This window comes from Parasteatoda tepidariorum, chromosome 10, assembly GCF_982258835.1.
Source record: "Parasteatoda tepidariorum strain Cologne lab strain chromosome 10, Ptep-v5.0, whole genome shotgun sequence".
In the NCBI taxonomy this organism is placed as follows: Eukaryota; Metazoa; Arthropoda; class Arachnida; order Araneae; family Theridiidae; genus Parasteatoda; species Parasteatoda tepidariorum.
In genome coordinates this window covers 44,537,880-44,564,144 of record NC_141764.1, presented here as the reverse complement: position 1 = coordinate 44,564,144, position 26,265 = coordinate 44,537,880, and the positions used below count along the sequence as shown (strand labels likewise).

Below are 26,265 nucleotides of genomic sequence, written 5' to 3'. Positions count from 1 at the left end.
TAATGTAATAACGTAAAGCCACCGTGAAGGACAGAATATAATAAATAATAAATATAATTATTTATCATTTTCATAGTGTTGATATATGTCATTTAATTTGCGTATGATTTTGTCGTTTTGCTCAGTTCTAATATACAGATTGTTTACTTTTTTTTTCACCCCGTGCGAAGAATGGGTATTTAGCTAGTGAATGATAAATACAATGGTAAATATAACGGGTATTTAGCCAGTAAATAATGTTTTATTTTAATCTTGAAATTTTGAATAAAACTCTTCCATATTAATGGATGGTACAATCCAATACTATTTTTGTTAACTTCAAATGCTAGAATTTTATCGTTAGTATGTAAGTTTATACTCAATTATAAAGTTGCTTAATAACTATCATGGAAAAATATACTTTACGTATTTATTCCTAACTAGATCATACTCGCATATTTGCTTAATTCATTAGAATAAAATATTTAACGTGTTACATTATGCGTAGATTTCAATACGTATTAATATAAAAATATTTACTTCTATGTTTGTTCAGAAACAAAATTGTCAATTGTAAAAATAATTACATTTTGCTGATTCCAATATTTTTTCGATGCTAACTACATTTTGTTATCATAATAAATTCTATTAAATTTTTTAGTTTGTTTTTTAATATTTTAATTTTGTAACCACAGCAACACATCATTAAAATTTTGCAGAACTCAAAACAATGTTTTTTTTTAATATGTAATGTAAAATCTCCATGTTATACAGAAATAATTGAAACACTTCGTTAGTATTTAATCCCTGTGGGCGAATTTCTATTAAAAAAGCTAGAAAATTTTTTCTTTTATACTTTTCTGTTTGAAAACTAGTTTAAATAGCTAATTGAACTAATCAAACAATATGACTCAATTTTACTTTTTCGGAGATTAGTTAAGTAATTTTTTTAAACAACAGTAAAAATACTGTAACTATTCTATTAAAAATAATTTTTTAAGATTAAATTATTAATGGGAAACAGTATTCGAATAAAAAGATATTACTTTAATTAAATGTCTCTAAAAATTGTGTCAGTCAGAGAAAAATTATTATAGTAAAAGTATTAGTGAACAATGGCTTCGATTTAATATTTATTTGTGGGCATGAAGGAAATTTTCATGCATGAATAAGGATGTTCGTTCTTTGGAAAGTGATTTCTTATTTGTTTTTATTAAAATAAAAGTCGATTTTCATGAATCATTATTTTATTTTTCGACCCAATTTTTCGAGTTTACGATTACTAATGTTCAACTACATAGCCTTATAATTTTTGATCAATGCAGAAGACAAAAGAACTCCTGGATCAAGTATTGGGAGAAATTTGCCTTCGTGGAGGACTTTTTGATGGAGCTAACCCGCATTTGAGTTACATGGGGAGGAAGACCGCGAGAACCTCCCACGGTTAGCCTGATGGCAAGGGGACTCTAACCCATGATCCGTCTACCACGAAGGATATTTTACGTCAGTACTGTGGTCGGAGCAGCCGGAGGCGGAAATCGCATCGACTAGCCACCGCTGGGATTCAAACCCGGTTCAACTCACGTGAAGGCGAACGCTCCATCCCCTGAGTAATCGTGGCTCTCATGAATCCTTATGGAAAAATATTTTACTGAGCCATATATCGTCCATTCTGGTAAAATACATTTTGCCAACTTTCTGGCCTTAGCGTATGATTCCACTCGCATTAAACTTTTGCTTTTTGCTGGAAAAAAACTAATGCAGTTGATTTTTGATCTCCTTATTTGATATAAAGATTTTAACATTTAAAAACGTTTGCAGAGACCGGAACATGAGATTCATGTCAATCGAAATTTTGTTGGGTTGAACTTTTACAAACCAGTTTTGGAACTGATGTATTGACAATTTATATTTTAACCTTCGGACACCATCAAACACATGACTAGTGTAAAAACATGCATAACTTTTAAATACTATCACATACACGATTAGTGTAGTCGGATATCATCACGCACATGAATAGTGTAAAAACAATAAGTAAAGTCAACGCGGTCTGAGCGCGAAGATGACGTCATAACATTAGTATTTTGTAGGCTTTTTATAATCATGTTTTTTTCTTTTATGTGTGTACATAGTTACGATTTTGAAGAGAATTTCTAAGAATCTAAACACTACTATGCCAATGGTTATTGAATAATTCAAATAAATAAAAAAAATCTGAAGAAAAAAAAAAGGAATTATGTACTAACAAGATAACTGTTTTATCGCGGTAAAACTTGGTTACCATATTACGACCAATAATCAATATCACTACGAAGGTGGTGATCATCAATCCAATTTTAGTGGTTTGTTTAGGTAGCATCATTGTAGTATTAAGCATATATTTTGGCCCTGTGATATACACTTCAATTTGGATATCATGCTAGGATATTTGTCTCAGAGAAATGATAACTGTTTTATCGCGGTAAAACTTGACTACCATATTACGACCAATAATCAGTATCACTATGAAGGTGGTGATCATCAATCCAATTTTAGTGGTTTGTTTAGGTAGCATCATTGTAGTATTAAGCATATATTTTGGTCCTGTGAGATACACTTCAATTTGGATATCATGTTAGGATATTTGTCTCAGAGAAATGATAACTGTTTTATCGCGGTAAAACTTGGCTACCATATTACGACCAATAATCAATATCGCTATGAAGGTGGTGATCATCAATCCAATTTTAGTGGTTTGTTTAGATAGCATAATTGTAGTATTAAGTATATATTTTGGCCGTGTGAGATACACTTCAATTTGGACATCATGTTAGGATATTTGTCCCAGAGAAATGAATAAAATCATTTTAGGAAAAATTAATTTATTAAGTAAATATCAAGTTGAATATAGCCACACTCAAAAATATAAAAATAATGAAAAAGAAGTCCTTTAGAAGGATCAAAACATCATCTCTCATGTTAATTAAACGGTTGAGAACTAAGAGGCTAAAAGCCTCCCCCCCAGTCCTTCACCAATAATTAGAAACTGAAAGTGAATGAATTGTTCCCAACAGACAGATAGGAGCATGGAAAGAGATCCATGGTTGGTAATTTATCGAAAGATAACGAAACCAAAAAATAAAGCCAACCCCCTTAATCAATATTAAATTTGAAAATAATTTGGCGAAAGCTAATTGCCAAAAAGACTGTGAGAATTAGTATTACAATGCAAACTGAGACATTTTTGTGGTAAGAAATAAAGAATTATAAATAGATTTTTGTTTTCGATTTAGTCGCGACAGTGAAGTTATGAGTCTTACATTAGTATTAAATGAAACGCTAGCCGTTACATTGATTGTTAAGAAAAGAATAAAATAATTATATTCGCTTTTTATAAATTGTAATAAAAATTAAATAACTGGCTTAATTTATGTAAAAATTCGATTAAGAATGATTAAAAAAGTAGATTTAGGAAATTAAAGAAATTTTAAAGGCTAGGAAATGTGTGATGCCCATTATGGCCTCTCAAGCACCATATTTAATTAATCTTTTTTAAAATGAGCTAAACTTCTAAAAATGTTCTTTTCTAAATCTAATGATATAAAGTCATCAGGAAATGAAATAGTTAATAAAAAAATTGATATAAATTTTTTTTATTTATCAATTTTTTTATTAACAATTTCAGTTTTAGTACACGATGACGTATTTCAATTAATAGCGATTCATTAACTATTTATGAACTTTATATCCTTGGGAGATAAACGGGAATTATTTTAAACTAGAGTAGAAAAGTCTTAATTAAAAAATGAACATTTCGTGAATTAAGAAATATTATATTTTTCTTTTGTCGATATTAGCATAAGCAATTCAATCTCTCTTAATTGCAGTCCTAGATAATTTAAGCCTTAGTTAATCTTAATGTAGTTAGTTCTCGAACATACTGTGATTGTAATTTTCAATTCTATCAATTCAAAAATAAATGAATATATAGTACACATTAAGTTTTCAAAATCCATATAATCCAAAATCGTTGATTATTATACACTTAAAGTTTGTCAGAAAAAGGGTTAAATGACAATTTATTTAATTGCTATTTTAACATATTCATAAAAATCAAATTACCTTAAAAAATGGTATTTATACTGTTAAATGTGAGAAAAATCGTTCATTGATTGTTTTCACCTAATACGGCTAAGAAACCAGAATTTTATCCGCAGATTCCCTTTATGAAAACTACATAGTTCCTTGCAGCTGGACACATACTATAGCCGAGGGAGCTGATTTGTCAATTATATGACCTGGTGAACGGGGGTTCGCGTTTCAGCTCAGACACCATAACATCTCTTCCGTTCCTTCCACTTATGAAGAGTTTTCAGTGTCTTACGCTTTCCAATTGGTGATCCTGGATTATTGTAATACGAAACTCTCATTCACGCACAGATGGCAGCACCATAGAGCTGCTTAATACAAAATATCTTGCATTTCCCATCGCTCACGATCTATGGCACCAATAGAAAATCTAATTAATTCCACTGTTCTTTCGATAAAGCACAACTCAACCACAACCTGAATCTCATGTTCATTAACTAACAAAAGGCCAAACGTAACTTAACTCCAATGTAACTCCAAATAAATTTAATTTTTTTACGTTTTTGAAGTCACGCTAGTGGTGAATTTTTACAAAGCCGTATAGTTTTGTATTTGTGAATTTTTAACCATACCAGTTTTTTGAGAGGTCATAACCATAAAGGTAAAGAATTTTCTCTTCCCGGAAACTTAGCGGTAAATTGGACGGAGAGACTGTTGCCGGTTATTTTATCGTAATTTTAGAATGGAAATTCCAACTTTGTATGGCATATGATAAATTTTGGAAATTCATAACATGTAAGATCGTTGAATGTTCGAAGAGAGTACTTTTGAAGAAAAATATTTTTTTTGATTTGCATACACTTTAAAACATTTTTATACATTGTATGCTCATGCATTACATTAAAACACGTCTCGCATATTTTTAGAATGTAATGTTCTAAAGAAATATTAAAACACTCTTTGACGAGACCATACAGTAAACATACAATAGCTCCTCTGTTATTTGTTCGCTTTTGTTTCTACTGCTGTGTTGATCGAGCTTTGAAAACTACATAATGTTCTCAAGCACTATTTCCTTCGCTTCTTTTTCTTTTTGTTTAAGGTAGCCAAGTTTGTTTCGAGCAAACATAACTCTAGAGAAATGATTGTTCGAGATTAATTTATATCTGTCTTTAGAAATATATTTCTGGGGAAATTAAGAATGTTTACTTTTGCATAACAAATCTGAAGTTTAAGTGACTGTGTCGTTAGTTTAGTGGAACAACTGGATGACCTAGAAAAATAAATTAGTTTCTCATTTCATAAAATGAGACAAACATTTGTTTAAAAATACCATATTTCATATAACGTAGTATAGTAATATATTTTTTATTTGTGATAGATTAATTACAGCTTATCGTAACTAATTAAATATAACATTTCAATTTCGTCTAAAACAGTCCATAACTTTATCTTTCTTTTGAAATAGTTGAGGATGAGCTCGTTTAATTTTGCTTATTTATTGGAAAAACTGTTAGTTATAAAGTTTAACGATATCATTATGTAACTTGTAAAAATTCGCTTATAAATATATTATTTTGAGCATATGCTCTTTTATCTTTGTTACGCATTTTTGTGTAAAAATATGGAACAGCATTTCTGAGTCTATATTTTCATATTCGCCTCCTCCATACCGACACAATTTTAATGTTTGCTTGAAATGAAATTTTTTTTTTAATATAACTCAAAAAATATCACCCTGCGTGTTTTTGATGAACGTATTTTTAAAATAGCGTTTATTTCAATATATAAACATATGTTTATATACATGTTTTGCTTATAAAAAGGAAACATGCGTTTTTGAGCTTCATTTTAATTTTGACATCAAGTTAGAAGAGTAAAAAGTTCTCATTTTTATGAACCTGCTTAGTCCAAAAAAAAAAGAGGAAAAAAATAGAGATAAAAAAGCACGAAATTTAGATAAAACAAAAAAAAAATCTTAAAATTTTTTTAAACCAAAAATCTATTTAAAACAATTTTTAAAACTATTCTATTCCCTTCTATTTCCAAAGCACTTAGAATGCACTTTATATTACACAGTTACAATTTCCATTCTGAAGCTACGGTACAATAACTGGAGGCAGTCAGTCCATCAAATTAACAGCAAAATTAGAGGTAAAGAACAGTTTTTACTTTTACGGTTTCAAAACAGTTTACAACTAGTACAGTTAAAAAACCATGAATGAAAAACTATATGGTTTTTAAGCCATTCACGACTACCATTGTTTCAGAACCATGAAAAATTCAACAGGACATTGGAGCTAGACCGCTTCTCGTTACGATTAAGCATTGGTGTTAGGCTGTGATTGAGTTGTGTTTTATTAAATGAACCGTGAAAGTGGTTTAATTAGTTCATCTGGTTCTTTCATCTATCACAAGAGACTGGAAATACTAGACTTTTTTATGTTAAGAAGCTCTACGGTGCTGCCATCTATGTGCGAATTAGAGCATCGCATTATAATAGTCTAGTCACAAATTGGGGATTGCAGGACACTTGAAACTCTTCATGTGTTTAACAGAATGGAGGAAATATTATGTTGTCAACGCTAGGACTCGAACATCCATTCTGTTGGTTATGCGATTAACAGATAAGCCCTCTCGCTATAGCTATACTATGTGTCCAGCAGTATGGAACTGAGTGTTTTCATTAGGTGGCCCCAGACGATAAAAGTCTGGTTACTTAAACGTATTAGGTGAAAGCAGTTAATAAACGGTTGTTTTTCTCTTACAGTTAACAGTTTGAATGCCACCTTATTATTTGTGATTATTTGACTGTTTTGTTTAAATATGTCAAAATAACAATTAAATAAATGTTATTTAACATTTTTTCCAAGAAAATTCTAAAAGTGGGAGTATCAATAATCTTTCTAATAAATTCTTTTTTCTTAAATACATTTTCCATATTTTTTTCAACCCGTGTCTTTTGCTTTTTCATTTTTTAAACTATTATTTGGCCTTCCTTAAATTTGGCTTAAATTTCACGCTTCGAGACTGGCAACATCTTTCTTTCTATTTTTTCTAAAGTTAAAACTCAACGCATTAATGGAAGACTAAAAAAGCATTTGAAGTTTTTAAACATTCTTTCGTCTTCTTTAGAGTGCCCCACCTACTTTTTTTATTGAAAATCTTTACTTTCGGTACTTATATCATCATCTTTTGTACTTATATTTGTTTTAGTTGATCAAAATCTAAAGCATAAATATTTTAAACATATATTGTTTTGGAATTGATGGTTGAATAATTTATAATTCGTTTGAGTTAATATTTCTAAATTTCTGTCAATTGCTGTTTACGAGGAATTTTAAACATGCTATGAATATTTTAATTAATCTATTTCTGTATCTTTAAAATGAAGGGTATTTTTTTCTAACTAATCGGGAGAAAGTCACAAGCATATTTATTACTTTTCCAGAAAAGTAAAGAGAATTATTCCTTTTCCAGGAACATAAACATATTTATGATCTGAAACTTGCAGACATGAAATATTCAACCATTTTAAATAAAGATGTGTTTTCGGCTTCATATTGAAGATTAAATTTTATTTTAAAAAACTAATATGGCAGCAAATAATAACAATTTGAGTGATGGTTTTTTAAAATTATTCCCATTTTTTAATATGTGCATGCGTTTCGAGTGCAAATTACTTTATGGATTTTTTTGGTAGTTCTTAAGAACATTCTTTTTGACATAATTAAAATTTATTTAATTGATAATCAAGTAAAATCGAACAAACAAGCTTATTCATTATAAAAAGGACAAACAGCACACCCATTAATTGTGTAAAAGATTGTTTAAATTGTATTCCTTCACTAAAATGCTTTTAGAGTTACTTTATATATATATATATATATATGTATCTCTCTCTCTCTCTCTCTCTCTCTCTCTCTATATATATATATATATATATATATATATATATATATATATATATATATATATATATATATATATATATATATATATATATATATATATATATATATAATTAAGAAAAACAATAAGTTTCATTTATTGCGCATAAGCTGCAAGTAAACAGAACTCATTAGATAAGTTCAAAATGAAGATAAAACAAAGAAAAATTATAGGCATATGAAAAAAGGGGGGGGGGAATAATAATTACAAAAATAACAAACAACTGACTAAAAAAAAGGATGAAATTTTATTTAAAAAAACCGGAAAAAAAAGATATAATCTTTTCATCAGCCCACACGATTATATCCGCAAAAAGAGTGCTTTCTGATATTGTATCAATATAGCCAATGCAAAATATATTAATACTATAGTGTGAGGAGCACTCAAAAAATTTTTTACAAAAATTACAACAAATAAAATAGAGCACAATAAGTAAAAATAACACGTAAAAACAGAAAATAAAATAAAAGAAAAAGAAAAAACAGTATAAAATACATAAACTATAAAGCGAGTAGCGAAATCAGATGTACTTACATGAACGGGAAATTTTTCAAGAATGATTTAAAAATGTTTTCACAACAAGATTGCCAGATTACAAAACATGAAAACAAAAGCGCAAATTGAGTGTAACTAGAGGGTTTTAAAGTGCCGTTCTTACTGCATTGCTGAAGTGGATTGTTATTCTGTGCATTGATTTGTTAGTTACCAAGGATGGGCTCGAAATGGATGTGCGCAAGGTAATATTATACTGGATAATTTAAAAAAGTTGACCATAAATAGTTTTAGAAAATAGATGTTTATTTAAGAAAAAATATAAAATAGAAAAGAGAAACATAAATTGCCTGTTTTGCAAATAATTTTAGCCACGGATTTGCCCGAAATGGATTTGCACATGGAAAAATTATATAAATTATCAAAGAAAAAAAATTAATAGATAATTTTACTCATGGATTTGCCCGAAATGGATTTGCACGTGGAAAACATATAAAGATTAAAGAAAAAGTTTTTAGTAGATAATTTTAGCCACGGATTTGCCCTAAATGGATTTACACATGGAAGAATTGTATAAATTAATAAAGAAATTTTTAGTAAATAATTTTACCCACGGATTTGTCCGAAATGGATTTGCACATTTAAAAATTGTATAAATAAATAAAGAAATTTTTAGTAGATAATTTTAGCCACGGATTGGCCCGAAATGGATTTGCACATGGAAAAATTATATAGATTAACGAAGGAAATTATTTAGTAAATGAATTTTTTAGTAAATAATTTTAACCACGGATTTGCCCGAAATGGATTTGCACATTTTGAAAAATTATACAAATTAACAAAGAAATTATTTAGTAAATAATTTTGGCAATGAATTTACCCGAAATGAATATGCAAATGGGAAAATTATATAAATTAACAAAGAAAGTGTTTAGTAAATATATCCACAAAAATATACGATTAATTCAATGATTTTATATAAAATTTTATTACTTTAGTTGGGTATCCATTGTTTTTACATCAAAGTTTGAAAGAGTTTATCGATTTGTTTTTCTGGATAAATAAATATTATTATATTATATTATTCAAAAGGACATCTTTTAGTTTAGAAGGGGGAATGCTATTGAAAAGGTCCTGGAAATCAAAAGTCGCAATAGAATTAATTTTATTATGTTTCATGAAATCTAAAATCGGTTGATTATTAATGATAATCCGAGAGAAACCTTCTTTAGTAATATTGTTAATAATTTTACTAAAGTAGTTAGAGAAAATGGTGTTAGTTTTAGTAGTTAGAGAAAATGGTGCCAGGTTTAGTTAAATAAGTATTAGATCAACATGTGATAGTTCTAAATTTTACAGGAATTTTATGAAATTTAGGACTGATAATTAAGTAAGGAAATTGTATATTGCTAATTTTAATTTTTAATCTCTTATAAAAAGCTAAAATGTTTTTAATGACAGTATCATTATTGAAATTACTAAGTTTAAAATTTTTACTATTTTTTAATTCCGTACTTCAAAGTTCAGCATAGAATTTTTTACAGAATATAGCATAATTATTGTTAGCTTTGTCTATGGGAGTAATTACAAAATTTTTTTGAAGTTGCTTAATTGATTGAACAATATTAGAAAAATTTGTTGGATTGTTACTCTTATTTAAATTATTTAAATTATTGAAAACAAAGGTTTTAAAGTAATAATAAACACCCCATTTCCATTCTGTTAGCATACCTAAAGGTAAAGAGAATCTATTTACCTTTAAACAGAATCTCCTTACCTTTAAACAAAAACTATTGAGATCATTAAGAAAGTATTTTAGAATTTTATTGATTGATATATGGTAAATGGATCTAAATTTTGTGTCGTTTATCATTAAATTCCTAAGTTCCAAGTTTTCTATAATATTTTAATTACCAGTAATAATATGCTTATAATGTTTATCAACAAAATCAAAATATTTACCTCCTCACAGTGACATTCATAATCGGTTATATTAATAGTCCCTAAATTTTTGCTCATATCATTATGGTTAAATATAGTTCTGCCAAGAGATTTGTTATATTTAAAACTTTTAATTATGTTAAAATCTTTTAATGGAAATAAAGCTTTAAAATTTTCAAAAATGTTGTGAGATTTGATTTTGTGAAATTTGATTTTTAAATAAAATTTAATCCTTTTTTTTAAATTTTTTTTTAATTATTTTGTCTTATCTTCATTTTAAACTTATATATATATATATATATATATATATATATATATATATATATATATATATATATATATATATATATATATATATATATATATATATATATATATATATATATATATATATATATATATATATATATATATATATATATATATATATATATATATATATATATATATATATATATATATATATATATATATATATATATATATATATATATATATATATATATATATATATATATATATATATATATATATATATATATATATATATATATATATATATATATATATATATATATATATATGCTTCGTTTTTTTATATTTTCATCTATGCGGCTTTAATAAGTGCCATCTATAGTCTTTCTGAATAAAAAAAATTATATTGAAAAAATATTATTTCATTTGAAACAAATATTTTTTCAAAAGTTTTCTTATTGTTTAAATTTATGAATAAAAATTGGTGCTTGAGCATCGTGTTGAAAATAATGCATCAAAATTTTTTTTCTTTCGTAATTTTAGATTTTCACTTCATAACACGCGCATAGAAAATAAGCTCTTGATCTTTTAGTATAAAAAAAATTTAAAGCCATTAGTAACTTTAACTAAATCTCGAATTATTGTTAATGAAATATTGAATGAAAATATATATCCTTTCCTGTAATTTTGGTGCCTTTTGATACATTGACATTTAACATTTGTTATAAAATATTTTACATATTTCCAATATTTTTAGAATGCTACATGCACATACTTATATTACATATTAGCGCAATTCTACAAATAAACGCCAATAAGGAGGCCAAAAAAAATTTGTTTTTTTGGGGGGGGGGGGGCACGCTATTTCTACATGAATTTTCTTCCTTTTCACACCCTAAAAAAGCAAGAAAAAATCGTGAACATGAAATTTTTTCTTTGTGACATACTTTAAATGACGAAATACCAATTTTAAATTTTTCCCAATTTTTTCAATTTACGAATTTGACTAAATTTTTTTATTTCTGTCTTTTATACTAAAATATAATCTTATGGTATGAAATCTCCATTAATACATTTTAGAGAGACATTATAATAATATTATATTTACGTAAAAATCGTTTTATCTAAATAAATGGCTCAGATTTATCTGATTTATTGGTGTTTTGTCATTTACCGTATGTCAGAAAGAAAAAATTTGATTTTCACGATTTTTTCTTGCTTTTTTAGGGTGTAAAAAAGAAGAAAATTCATGTAGAAATAGCGTGACCCCCCCCCCTAAAGTTATTTTTATTTGGCCGCCTGGCATTTATTTGTAGAATTGCTCATTAACGTATTTACATTGTTTTTATAATTTTTTCATAAAGTAAATAAGCAGTAAAATATATTAAATATCTTTACAATAAGTAAAAAAAGAAAACTGTTTTTATTTACGTATTTTAAAATTTATGATAAGAAAAGTTATTGAAATGCAGAGCTTAGCACTGGCTAAGTTTGTATTGATTTTGCTTAAAATCAAAAATTTTGATTAAATAAATTATTCACTGTCAAAACTGCAGATTAATGAAAATTTAATATGAGAGAATATTACCAATCAATTATCTTTCATTAACTATGCTATTTTGAACCAAATAAAACTCGATTTACGCACCTAAATTGACTTCATTTACTTTGCGAACGTAACTGCAGAATTCCAGTGTAAACCTATCATGATTCCAAGCATTATCAGATTCTTCAATTAACAATTAACTCAAGTGCATATTAGGAGTTCATTTACAAATGTTAGCGTAACATACACACAACAGTCCTTACAAGCTGAACGATTTGTCTAACAGACTCCGTACTTGTCATTCATAGAAAAGCTGGCGCAGTGGTTTCTGGGATATGAGGATAATCAGAATCTCATCAAAGCAAACATTGAAGTACATCAGTAATTACCAAAATCATTTTAGCACGTCTATTATAGTTTAGCGAGTTGTATCCAAATGGTTGGGCAACTCCTGTGTGTGTCCTTTTCCAGATAACCCTTGAACTATGACTGGTCAGTGAACTCGAATCTGTGTGATGGGTTATGTCTGTAGTAATAGACGCTATTAATTAATTGATTCGTGATATGAACGTGATGTTCATGGGATTATTTTATAAATTATGTATGATGGAACGATTATAAATTAAAGACATAGGGCGTTGAAGAAGTTTTAACATAGCATGAGATAATACACGCATGATGTTTTTTAATAACCATCCTGTAGATTATATATTTTTGGGAATTATGTCAAAATTAAGTAAAATATATTTGTTTATAAACGTTTGTTAATAAACAAATTAATAACCGTCAAAATCACGTAACCAAAATCTGACGAATCAGTAATGTGCATAACATGATAAAAAATTATTCATTTAATTGAACGAGGAAATAAAAAGACGTTAAAATATTTAAAAAATATGTAAATAAATAAAATAATTTTCGAATTTGTATTGACATTAGCACAATAATAATGGGAAAAACAATTAAAATATTTTTACATTCTTCAATTATTTGATGTTGTTAAAATGTAAAATTCTCAATTCTCTTCCCTCATAAATTTATAAAGTTCTATAGTTTGATAATTCGAATCTTTTAATGATTAATAAAATTAATAAAAAATATTTTATCGAATCACAAATAAAAAGAAAATATTAAAAAAATATTAGGAATTATTAAAAAAATAATAGTTAGAAATTATATTTTTAAAATCTTTTTCACAGACATAATTATTACACTCACAAAAAAAAAATGCTTGGACCAAATATTTATTCTTCATTTTAAGATATACAATAGGGAAAAAAAGAATTGAAATTTGATTTCTTATGCTCGTTAATTTAAGAATGATTACAATTAAAAAATTTGAAAAAAGATATAAATTTTTATGTATTATCTCTTAAGTCCTCATTAAGGCCAGAGTAAAAAAAAATTTCCATCACTTAATGTAATGAATTTGAATTGAAGTTCATGCCAGTTTTCTTACTATAAAATGAACTTTTACTTGAGGCATCAAAAATTGTATATTATGCTGATAAACCTTAAGGAAAACATAAGAAGTTGTTTAGACATATTGAAGTAATTTTTAGTAAATTAAAAAGCCCAAAGATGTAAAATAGTATTTTCAATGTATAGTATAATTTGATATATACTGTTACGATTAGTGTACAATGTATAAAAATGATTATTTTATTATTTTTATTTAACAGTACTACTAAAATGGGGATGCACAGCATTAATAGTCTTTGTATGTTGTAATACGTAGTGCAGCAGTATTTCTGAAAGTTTGATTGTGGTAGTTTAAACTATTTTCTCAATTAAAGAGGGAAGTGAATAAAGGTTACAATAGAAGAAAAAAATTGTGTTTTTCTTCGTTGTTCGGAAGCTTCTAGTCTGTGAAATCACTATATCCGCAACCGTCACTTAAACTGTTCACTTCATAGCGTTTGAAATCTTGCTTTTTCTTTGTTAAAGAGAGGTTATCTTCCACTCATCAACTGTTTGCTTTCAAATGAAGAAGAAACTTAATTTACAGCAGAAATACTCAAAGTTTGTCACTTAGTGCATTAATCCCTTGAGATCTACAGAACATAAAGGTTTGGAACAATAAATTGATTTTATACTATTGAAGAACAATAAAATGCAATATTTTCCCAAGAATTTTTTTTTTTTCAAAAATGATGTTTAAAATTTGTTATATCGGGTGTATTAAATATTACTGATGAATTGAAAAATTAATTAAAGAATATCGGAAAAGACTTAAATGAATTGATGGCTGTATTTTGTTTAGGAAACAAGATATTTTTTGCTCTCAAAGTTTTATGATTTGTTACAAGTTTTCAATAATTGGCTTTGGGTACTAAAAAGGTATGAACAATAACTTTTGTTGTATGTTAGACTGCTTCAACCAAAACATTAAAACATGTGTAACTTTATTCTCAGACTAAATCACGTTATTGATGCACACAAGAGATATTTAAAAAAAAAAAAATTCGTAGCTTTTTTCAGTTAATAGCACCAAGTGTAGGTAAAATTTTTATTTAGCATTTATACATGGAAAAAATAAATAACTCATTTCCTAAGCAGAACGCCTAAAACCGTGCAGTTCTTACTTCTTGTACTTTTAAATCATTGACCTATTAAAAGACATTTGATATGTGTACATTATTATAAATTTAGTTACATTTTGTTTTACAGAATCCTCATAAGTCAGCAGGTCAACGTAATCAATGGATTACGTGGATTTTGAGAGCTCCTTCTTTCGGGATTAAGCTCCTGTGGCAGACGATTATTACTAATCAACTGTCACTTCACAGTACAGAAGCTTTAAATCAAGGCAAGAAACCAAGTTTTGTACACATAAAACCACCTTTAGGGTTAAAAGTAAGTTTTTATCATTCACAGAACTCAGAATGTGGTGCTTATATTAGCAAGTCTTTTTTTCTATTATTTTTTTAGCATTTTGTAATGTGTTATAGAATATTGAAAATAAAAAGAATATTTTAAAATTTTTAAAGTGTCTTTAGGATAGATAGTTATTTCTAATTACTTCTGTAATATTTCCTGAAGGAAAACTTTTTTTGAATACTTTTAGTATACAAAATAACTGTAGCACATAAAAAAACTATTTTGCTCATCCTATATAAATGCTAAACTAACAGCTAAAAACCGGTGTTGTTTTGATATAATCACAAGCTTTCTATTTTTCTAAAATTAATTTTTGGAGAATTTTTGACCTAAATGTGTAAAAGTAGTTATGATATTCATAAAAATTGCGATTTGTCGTTCTCAATTTCTTGTAACGAAAATTTCAATGGGCATAATTTTTTTTTGAAATTTACTTATGAAATATTTTAGCGAATTCTAATTTGATTATTATGTAAACTATAGTATTTGATCCTTTTAAAGTATGAAGAAAATTGTTTCACGAAATGTTTTGAAAAATGTGTATTTTTTTATTTGTGACAGTTGCAAAATGTTTCATTTTTACTCTTAATATATAATTTTTTTAAAGAAATATCTTAAATTAAAATAAGTGTAAATTATAACTTTTAAGAGTTAAAAGTAGAAATTGTCGAAGGAAAAATTCTGGTTCCTATGTATTTCATAACCAGCGTTGAACAGCCGACCCAATTTTTTGGGTTTACGACTAGTAATGAATATCGTTCTAATGTAGCCTTGTAATTTTAAACCTAATCCAGAAGACAAGGGAATTCCCAGATCAAGTATTGGGAGAAATTTGCATTCGCGGAGAACTTTTTGATGGAACTGACCCGCATTTGCGTTACACGGAGAGGGAAACCACATAAACCTCCCACGGTTAGCCTAATGGCAAGGGGACTCTTACCTATGATACGTCTATCACTAAGGATATTTCAAGTCAGCACTGTGTTCGGTGCAAACCAGATGCGGAATTCGTATCGACGAGCCATCGCTGGGATTCAAACCCGGTTCACCTCATTGGAAGGCGAACGCTCGATCCCCTGAGCCATCACGGCTCTGGTATCTATGATTATAATTATGGAATTATCTTACACTCGGACCCAATTTTTAAAGTGTTAAATACGATCGTGAGTCAGTTTTTAACGATTTAAACTTCGCTTAAACTTCTTGAGAAAACCTTTATTTACTTCCTAATGTGTCTAATTGACAGTTACACTTCCCCCTATAACATAAACTTTTATTTATAATCTAACACTAAATATTTTAACTACTACTTTTTAGCATCGTAGAGACATTCCCAAAAGTAAGCATATGTTATATTTTGTTCCTGAGGGATTAGAAATATTCTGAATTATTAATGGGATGCTTTGTATTGCGCCGTATAATAAAATTTTCTTATTATTTAATAATTGTTTCCAATTGAGATAGCCAAACATAAGTTAAAATATATATCACGTAAATGTAGACAATGATTTCGTTTTAAATAGATTTAAACATTTTTGAAAGTAATTATAAAGAATTTTTTAGATTAAATTTCAAAATATTATTATTATTATTTAATTTTCAACCACGATATCAACCTTTTAACCATAATACCGTAAAAACTTGCTTTAATTTAAAAAAAAAACGTGACAAATTAAAACGTATTTTTATTCAAGTTAAGTCATTCTATCGTCTAATTAGGTTTAAAGAGGATGAATATTCACAATAATTTGGTTCTAATATGGTTATACTTCAATTGAAAAATTGAACGATATCACACAATCAGAAAAGGTAGGGTCAAAACTATTATAATATTGTACAATGTACTAATATTTTCACGCTTCTGGCTCTATGGAAATACCAAAAATCTTGGCAGTTTCGACCGAAGCACTTTGGTAATGAATTTGGTAAAAGTAACAATATATGGTTTTAAAATATGTGATGCAATTTGGTAATTGTAGTAAAATTTGGTAATTTTATCATAATACCTTAAAGCGTAGCTTAAAAATTATTTATTTGGTTAGGTTTATTTTTCAGTTTCGTGCGTCTTACTAAATGTGTGGTAATAAAACTAGAATTTCTATTAAAAAGTTACCATATGTATGGAAAAATTACCAAACGAATGGCTTAAATGCCATAGATTTTGCTTTTATTAACCAAAATTATGAGAAATGCAATTGTCATAAAGTAACATTATTACCATATTAATTTTATTAATTAGAATTACGAGAAATATCATGACCATATATTACGGTAATTTTACCAGAATTTTTCTTCCGTGTGTGGACTAACATGGTCCAAATTTTCTAAAATTAAAGTTTCATGATTGCATTTGTATTTATTTACTAAGGTGAATTATTTTATTTCAGAGTTTATTGCCAAAAACTAATTTAAGACACAGTGAGTCATCTTTCACCACCACCCAAAGTCAACTTTCAATGCCAGCAAGTTTTCAAAGAAATCAGTTTTACTCTGTGGAAATTTACAAAAATACTATGAGAGGAAATCCATCGTTGAAATCTAGATTAAGAGAAAAAGAAATATCTTTTAAACTGGAGAAGGAAACGAGCCAGATATCTCTGGACGATGGAAAGCCAGAAGAAAAAGTCCTGGCTGTTAGAAGAGCATCAATATCGAGATCCAAGTCATTTGGTAACGATATTAAAGAAGCCATACCTTACATCGATTGCGTGGAAGAAAATAACTCTGGTACTGAATCGAACATCGATTCTGTTCAAAACATCACACCGGCTATGAAAATAGAAGGATCTTCTGAAATCTTTGAATCCGATTCTAGTCTGAAAGTAATGTCTGGAAGTCCAGAAAGAATGGATAGATTCGTTCAAACTGAAGTGGGATCATCTTACTCAAGTTCGCCGAGAAGCCAAAAAAGATTCCCAAGACTTGGAACCTTCGAAAGAATAAAATTAGAAAACAAAAGTGCTACATTGCCTATTAAAAACTTTCCTAGAACTAGAATTGGTACATCATCTAAGCACCGTCGTCCTATAACAACTACGGTGTCAAAGGAACAGCTCATCAAGGCTGAAACTGTATCGCCCATCATGGACCAAAAATGTTCTGAACCCAGATCGATAACGCCGATTTTACAAAAACGCAATAGAAAAGGGTTTTTCTCTCGTTTGTGGAAAAAGGAATCTAAGCCATATTCTGGAATAAACTGCAAAAATGACGAAGAAAAAACTAAGAAAGAGACATTAAGCTTGAATGATTATACAAGCGCCTATTCTGAAAATAAGGATGTCGAGTCTCCAGAGAAATTAAACTTCGAGTTATTAGTAAGTACGCCAAATTCATCGCAAGTAAGTGTTTAAAGTATTACTTTATTAGAATAGAATGGACTTTAAAATGGTAAATGACACCGAAAATATTATTCATCTGTAATTGAGGAGAAAATTAGCATCAGGTTCTTAGATTAACTTTCTGAACGCTTCTTTGTAAAAGAAATTTTTTTGAACATGCTTAGAAATTCTTGTTTTGTACTTTCGAATATTAAAAAAAAAGATATTAAATATATGTTTCTTTTTTTATTTATATATTAATCGTCATTAGAAAATTATACACTCATAATTATTCTCAAATGACATAAACTCAAAACATAACCGTTTTGAGTTTAACCCACTTGTGTATTGAAATAATTCATTTCAGAAATTTGCAACCAGAAGAAATTTTTTATGATATGAAGTTTCATTTTTAAGATAGGAGGTGGAAATACTTGAAAAAACATTGAAGTGACTAAAAAAGTTAACTAAAAATAAATATTTTTAAGTAGTAAATCGTAGAAATAGTTGAAAATAGTAATGACTTATGTTTTCTGACTTATTGTTAAATGCATTTCAAAAATGATGTCCAGATTTCGGAGAAATTCAAATCGAGATCGAGAATTAGTATTGGGGAAACAGGGGCTAGGGATGGTAGAAATTATTAAAGGGGTGCATAAGGTGAAAAAGTATTCGAAATTATTAGTTTATCCAAAGAGGAAGGATTTTTCATTAATGTTTAAATAACAAAATATATGTTTACAAAATATTTCCTACTTTGTTTCTTCGCAAATAAATTATCTGTCTAAAAGTAAAAATAAATAAGTAGGTAAAAAACTGTTTGTTTTCGAAAGCCAAAATTATCTCTCTGGGATGATTAAACTTTTAGAAAGGATATTATGTTGATGCGTGCCTTTTCTGAAATATTGAGGAGATCATTAATTCAGAAAAAAGTGAACAATTCACTCTCTCATTTCCATTTCATCTTTATGTTGATGAAATTTAATCAGACTTAGAACAAATGCAAATGCGTAGTAGGTTTTCAAGCACTAAAATTTACAGTAATGGTTTCTTTTTTTTAAAAAAAACACTCTTTGATATTATATTGTTGGAAAGAAGTTTTATTGGAAGAAAATTAAAATCTCAATGGCATTTTTCTGGAAAAACAAATATAGAGAATATTTATAGCATCTACCAGCAGAGAAATAAACTAAATGTTGCAGAATTTCAGTTTCCATTTTTCACTTACTGCTGCTAATTTGATGAGTGATATATAATATGTGATTCATTCTAAGTATTAATGTGGGTAGGTACTTTATTTACGTCTCACTAGAGCTGCACAATGGGCTATTGACGACGGTCAGGGAAATATCCCTGAGGATAATCCGAAGACATGCCATCCCAGTTTCAATATTCTGCAAAGGGGATGACTCCCCTGCTTTGGTAGCCCAACAACCAGTGCGGAAGTCAAGCACTTCATGATAGAACAGTTTAACGAGGACCGATACAGCGCCACCTCGGTCGCTACTCATGCTGATCAAAGTGGTCACCCACCCGCTTACTGACAGCAGCTAGTGATGCTTGACTTCGGTGTTCTATTGGTGGTAACGAGGGTAGCCACCAATATTGCTGGTAACGAGGTATTGGTATTGGTGGTAACGAGATAAAGGTGGTAACGAGGACTGATACAGCGAACCTCGGTAGCTACGCATGCTGATCAACGTGGTCACCCACCCGCTTACTGACCGCAGCCAGTGATGCTTGACTTCGGTGTTCGATTGGGAACAGTGTCTTTACGACCAGTCCACTGCGGGACTCTTAATATTAATGTACTCTTCAGAAGTATTTTCTTAATAATTATTATCTAAATATTTAGTTGTAACTGGATATTTGCCAAGGGGGCATTGATTCGCATATTTGCATAAAAATATTGAAAATTAATAGCAAAAACTCTGGTAAAAATAATATGAAACTTTAATTATCGTATAAAATATTTCTCGTCAATAAACAGAATATAAAATTTAACTTCGAAAATTAAGTAAAGTAAATAAATTTATAAATTATTAATTATTCCAAATCTAAGAAGGTTAGCTACTTTCACAAAGTTTGTGCCGTAAAGAACTACCGATGCTCAAATTTTTATTATTAGTATAATATATAATTTTCTCACTTATCAAGATTTTTCTTTTACTTATTTATTGCTTGCATACATTTACAAAATATGAGGAAAGTAACATCAGTTTAATATCGAACTTCAGAAGAGCAAATTAACGTTGAACGTGTAAATGATTATGTAATTAGAAAGTTCCCCTCTCCGGGCATTTGGGAGGTGTGTAAATGCGCAAACAAGCATAGTAGTATAAATGAGTTTTAGTATAGAGTTAAATGGTGTGCGAGCTGGAATTCGCTAAATTGTTTCAAACATAATTTATAGCATATATAATGATAAAATGGCGCAGCAAACTAAGCATGATAAAAAAAATTTCTTAAGAAAAACTTCTATTGAATTTTTAAATTTGAGACCTGTGTTTACTTAGAGAAGGCAAAACCCGTGATCTAGATGCTGAAAGGAAAGAATGTAGGGGGGAGTGGTGTCAATTTAAAAATTTTTTACTTAACTATTTTTAACTAAAAAAAATCCAATATATTATTATAAGTATTAATTGACAGACGAGTGAAGTAGAGTATCCTCTACTAGAAAAAGAACCTTATTTTAAATGTTATTATATTAGTTATTAAAAATTTTTGACAGTCGTGCACTTGTTACAATTGTCCCCACTTACGGGGTCAATTGTAACAGTTCATAAATTCAACTAAAACAAGTTAATTATACATATTATCATAGTTGTGATATATTTCTTTATTGATCAAATTAGTAGTGATATTTATTTTATGCTGTGAATGGTGACAAATAAAATAATACGCATGCAACATAATATAAATGATATAGGAAACTATTGGTGGTTCTTAAAGAGTTAAGTAATGGTTTGTAAACATAAGATTATTTTTTTCCAGCTGCTCCAATCGTCCCTTTACTTATTGTTACAATCGTCCCCAAGACGCCATTTCAGCTTCATTTGTTAAAAACAATGCTAGTGAATTAACAGAACTACTTTTTTTTTAAATGTTAATTAAGGTGTCCACTTACATATTCGGTTAATAATTTTTATTTGTTTAAACAAAATTACTTTGTTACAATATAATATTCTAATACCAAAAAAAGTACTTACGTAGCGTGAAAATATCTGTTGTGATGCAACTCTTTCAAAAGTACATAAAAATGGTTGCCAGTAGGGGTGTACATGCAGACTTATTAAATACACCTTGTGCGCCACCTAGGAACCAAATCTAGGACCCGACACTCGAAATGTTTGCTCTGTTACAATCGTACCCTGTTACAATTGACCCCACTCTCCCCTACGAACAAATGAAAGAAGGTACATATTTTTGATGAAGAAAAGAAGGCAGAAAAAGGAAAAGAAAATCAGAAGAACGGGAAGCTGACAAGAGCAGAAACAAATCGGAGGAATAGCAGGAAAGAATGGGAAACCATTAGGAAATTTGAATGATGCATGGAAAGAAAGGCGGTTAGAAAGGAATTAGTGGAGGTATAAAAGGTAGAAAGAAAGGAAATGAAGAGAGGTGTAACGGAATAAAGTAAATATATGTGAAGAAGCTGTGGATTTGGACAGAAATTAAAAAAGCATCCGTCATGAAACCGAATTTGAATAAATGGGCTGCAATCTAAAATCAAATATTTCGTTTCTCAATTTTTAGACTATAGTAGATTTACTTTGCTTATAGTTTTTCTTTAATAAGATTAATGCAAGCCATATCATGAAGTTTAAGAGTACTGAAATCTGGATCTAAGTCTGAAAATTGTGCATTATTAGAGTGCATACACCGGATCAAATTACGGTATAAAGTACCGGTATCCTGAGTGCCGGTGCTTATTACCGTAAAATCCATTATAACCGAAACATGTTATGGAGCAAAAACTCTGATATACCGTAATTTTTACAGTAATAAATAGCGCAAAATCACCCTAATTAAATAAATATGTAAAAAGTACGGTGAAATATTTTACAGTCGAAATGGATTTTACGGTAAAATGTACCTAAAGTGCCGGTACTTTATATTGTTATTTGATTTGGAATTCTATGCACTGCAGAAAAGGGGTAGGAATGCGTATTATCATAAAATCATTTTGTTATTTTTTCAAAAATATAATTCTTTTATACAAAAAATAAAAAATTAAGAGAAGCGATAACATTTTAATAAAATTAAAATTAATTTCTCTATCTGATCTCAGTTATGGATTAGCTTATTAACTATTTTTGTTAAAAAAACATATTTTAATAACTATTAATTAAATTAAAAAATTACTATTCCTTATATTTGTTTTTAAAAATAGTAATAAAATATATTGTTTTATATATAAGTGTTTTTTTTTAATTAAATGAGGCAAGGTTTCTAAATGATTTTTCTAAGATTGAAACTCAATAAGCTGGTGTCTTTATGTAGAAAAAATTAGAAATAATAAAAAATATCTAACATAAAAGAATAGGTACAAATAATCTTTTACTGAGCTTTTAGATAACAGAAGAAAATACCGTTTCAATGGCCCAGAGTAATTATTTGCGCATTATCACTAAAAGGATTTTGCTCTTTAGTACCATTTATGGCTTCCACATCACATGAAGACTGAAAAAGAAAGATAAGTTTTTTTCTACGGTGCAAAGAAAAATCTGAAAAGTAAGCTCTTCATGAAAAGTAAACTCCTTATGATCGTATTTTTCTTAACAAAGAAAAAAAAAATGCTGAGACAAAAATTGACCTTTTGGAAAATATTTTGATTGTCATAAGGTTGCTAAAAAGTGTATAATATATGTAAATCTCTTTACAATATTTAAAAATGATTACCTTTAGTAAAATATAAACATTATTTTATTTTTTTGTTTTGAAAAATGATGTTTGGTTATAAATAAATAAATATTTGACCTCATGCGGAACTTTTGATAGTCATAGGTTTAGTAAAAATTATCTAATCTGAATAATTAAGAATTTTTTTAATCTCTAATGAGCTGCACAATCAGTTTTTCCCGATGAGCAGACCTAGTGCGTTCTCCAGAGGTGGTATCCACTCTTTCAGGACCACCACAATGGGTGACATACCGTTGGTCATGTTAATTTGGACGTCTAGTTTCTGCCACACTAGATGGCAGCACCGAGACTCTATTTGGCTGCTAAAGTGCACTAGGAATTTAGTTTTGCCGGAAATGCCAAGAGCCAATAAGTTACTCCAGGGATCTTTTACATGCAGCATAATCATACGACATGGCCGCTGAGGATTTTCTGCATGAATAATAAAGACTTGATTATTTAAGAAAGAATTATTTGAAAAAACATAAGAACGAAAATTTAAATTTGACCAGGTGAAAAAGCTTTGATAATCTTGGAATCATTAAATTTTGCAAAGCATATATGAATCCTTGTATAATGTATAAAAATGACTAGTTTGATTAAAGAGTGGTTTTTAAAAGCTTTGATTTGATTAAAACTATTATTAGGGCTAGTTATTTGAACACTTGAAAAGCTTTTGTCGGTCATAGGGTTGCTAGAAGTTGATTAATATGCATTAATCCAAGTGTGTAAATCATTATTGAGTATTTAAAAAAAACTTAATTAGAATAACTCAATTTCTGATAAGTTTATAAAATATCTTTTCAGAATTCATTAATGTATTATTTTCGAGTTCAAAACTGAACTTCAAACAAAGATACTGTATTGTTCAAGTTTCAACAATCGCATTCTGTTTAAGTCGTTTGCTATTTCGAATCAGTACTACTTTCATGAAATGCTTGGCAATCTAAATGGAAATAGATCGCTTTGCAACTTTTTCTAATGATATTATTTGAACAGTAAGTTACTTAATATAATTTTTTCGAAACAACATTTTAATTACAAATAAAATTTTCAAATAATCTTTTAATGTGAAGTAGTTTTGTCTAATAAATATGTAATTTTGTATGAAGTTAAGCGTAACATAAAAGTCTTGCAAAATTTCAGGTATTGACACGAATATATATTGATTTGGCTAATAGAACTATGGTCAGAAAAAAAATATGTATTGTTGTGCAGATGAAATAGGAATTTTTCTTCATAGTATTTTTGAATAAAATGGAAAAATCTCTAATGTAGATTTGAAATTGGTATTAATTACTATTATTTATATCCTTGCTGTACTTACTTCGAAGTAAATTTTTGTTAGTTTTCTTTGAACAAAGAATGTCTGTTTGAAAAAGTTTGGAAAAAAATAATGTTTTAGAAATATTTTAAATTCTTATTCAGAATTTCTTGTCACATAATTTTTTTTCTTTTGCAAAATAACTTCATAATCTATTATTGTATTAAAATTTAAACCTGAAGATGATAAAATTTTTATAAATTGCATGTTAAAATTATTAAAAGTTGCTATTAAGTAAATAAATTGAATTATAATTAAAAAAAATCTATATTAGTAGTACTTAACAATAGAAATAAATGTTTAAATGCTTCTGTGTATTTATATTTTATAAAATTTTTATTTGAACATTAAATTATTAAACGCAATTGCAATCAACACAAAAATTTTAATACAACTAAACTATTTTTAATAAACTTACAATGTGAAATATTTAATATTGATGGATGAAAGTTTAATTCGGCGCGGACGACAATGATTAAGAAACATGGAGAAATCTTTTCTTAAATAACGTGCAAATAGACAAGACAATAGTAAAACGACAAAAAAATATGTATCAAAATTAAGAATTAAAGTAATGAAGTGAAAAATAAAACAAAAATATGCATACATATTTAAACTTCAATTAAACATAAATTCATTTTACGATTCAATACCAGTCAAACATTTTTAACTAATACTAAAGCTAATCGATTAAGGGTGAATTAATAAACTATTTTCAAAAGAAAACAAAAGATGTTGAGATAAAAGCGTGACGCAAGGTAATGCTGTAAATCGGTAATGAACTTAATCCAGAATAAAGAAAAGGATTGAGTACAGAACATGATTCATTCAAAATTTTTTTAGATGTCATTTGGTTATGTTGTGTAAAATTAATAATTTTATTTGGTAATTGCAAAATTACTGAACAACTTTATTCGATAGTTTAGCATTTTGATAAAAATATGTAATTCTATAACTCTGAGAATCGAACAGTACTGTAGAAAGAAAATGATTCAAAAGAGGCCCTTCCAGTTAGAGTGGTATTTCCCGAGGTAATTTTGTTATTCTTTAGTGAACATAATTCCGTGCATTAAGCAGAACTGAGTGCAGAATATAAATCAATAAATAGATTTAAGGGAAAGGGTAACTTTCCGCGAGGTAATGTTGTGGCATAGCTAAGACTACAAATATTAAATACCAATTCACTAGTATATAACACATGTTAACTCTATACTACCTTCAGGTACATTTTGATGGATGGCTGACATAGTCCATAAATCCGGTGAAGTAAGTAAAATTTTCCCGGACAATAAATTAATAAAAAAATTAATGAGAGGAAAAAAAACAAATAAAAATATACAACATAAATCAAATAGTGGTATTCCTTCATTAAATTCCACCAAAGATAAAATTCTGAAAGGTGAGTAACGTGGCGAAGCTACCACTAAAAATATTAAATACAAATTCTTTAGTATTTATGACATATTAACAGTATTCTGTCTTGACGTACCTTTTGATGGAAGAAGGTTGACTTAGTCGATAGCAAATCTCCATAATGTTACAAGTCAGTAATGAAGAAAACAACACAGAACAGACCCGTGTACCGGACATATTTCAACAAATAG

The 26,265-nt window shown here is 28.2% G+C and overlaps 1 protein-coding gene across 2 annotated transcripts in view; it reads left to right on the top strand.

Annotated features, from left to right (window-relative positions):
- LOC107451366 (uncharacterized) overlaps nucleotides 1-18,666 on the top strand; it is an 82,367-nt gene extending 63,701 nt beyond the window's left edge. For both annotated transcript variants that reach the window (XM_071184632.2, XM_087154236.1), the window contains exons 16-17: nucleotides 14,906-15,091; nucleotides 17,503-18,666. In XM_071184632.2, the coding sequence (XP_071040733.2) occupies nucleotides 14,906-15,091; nucleotides 17,503-18,468 (1,152 nt within the window). In that variant the 3' untranslated portion in view covers nucleotides 18,469-18,666. The remainder of the gene's footprint in view (nucleotides 1-14,905; nucleotides 15,092-17,502) is intronic.
- The last annotated feature ends 7,599 nt before the right edge of the window (nucleotides 18,667-26,265 follow it).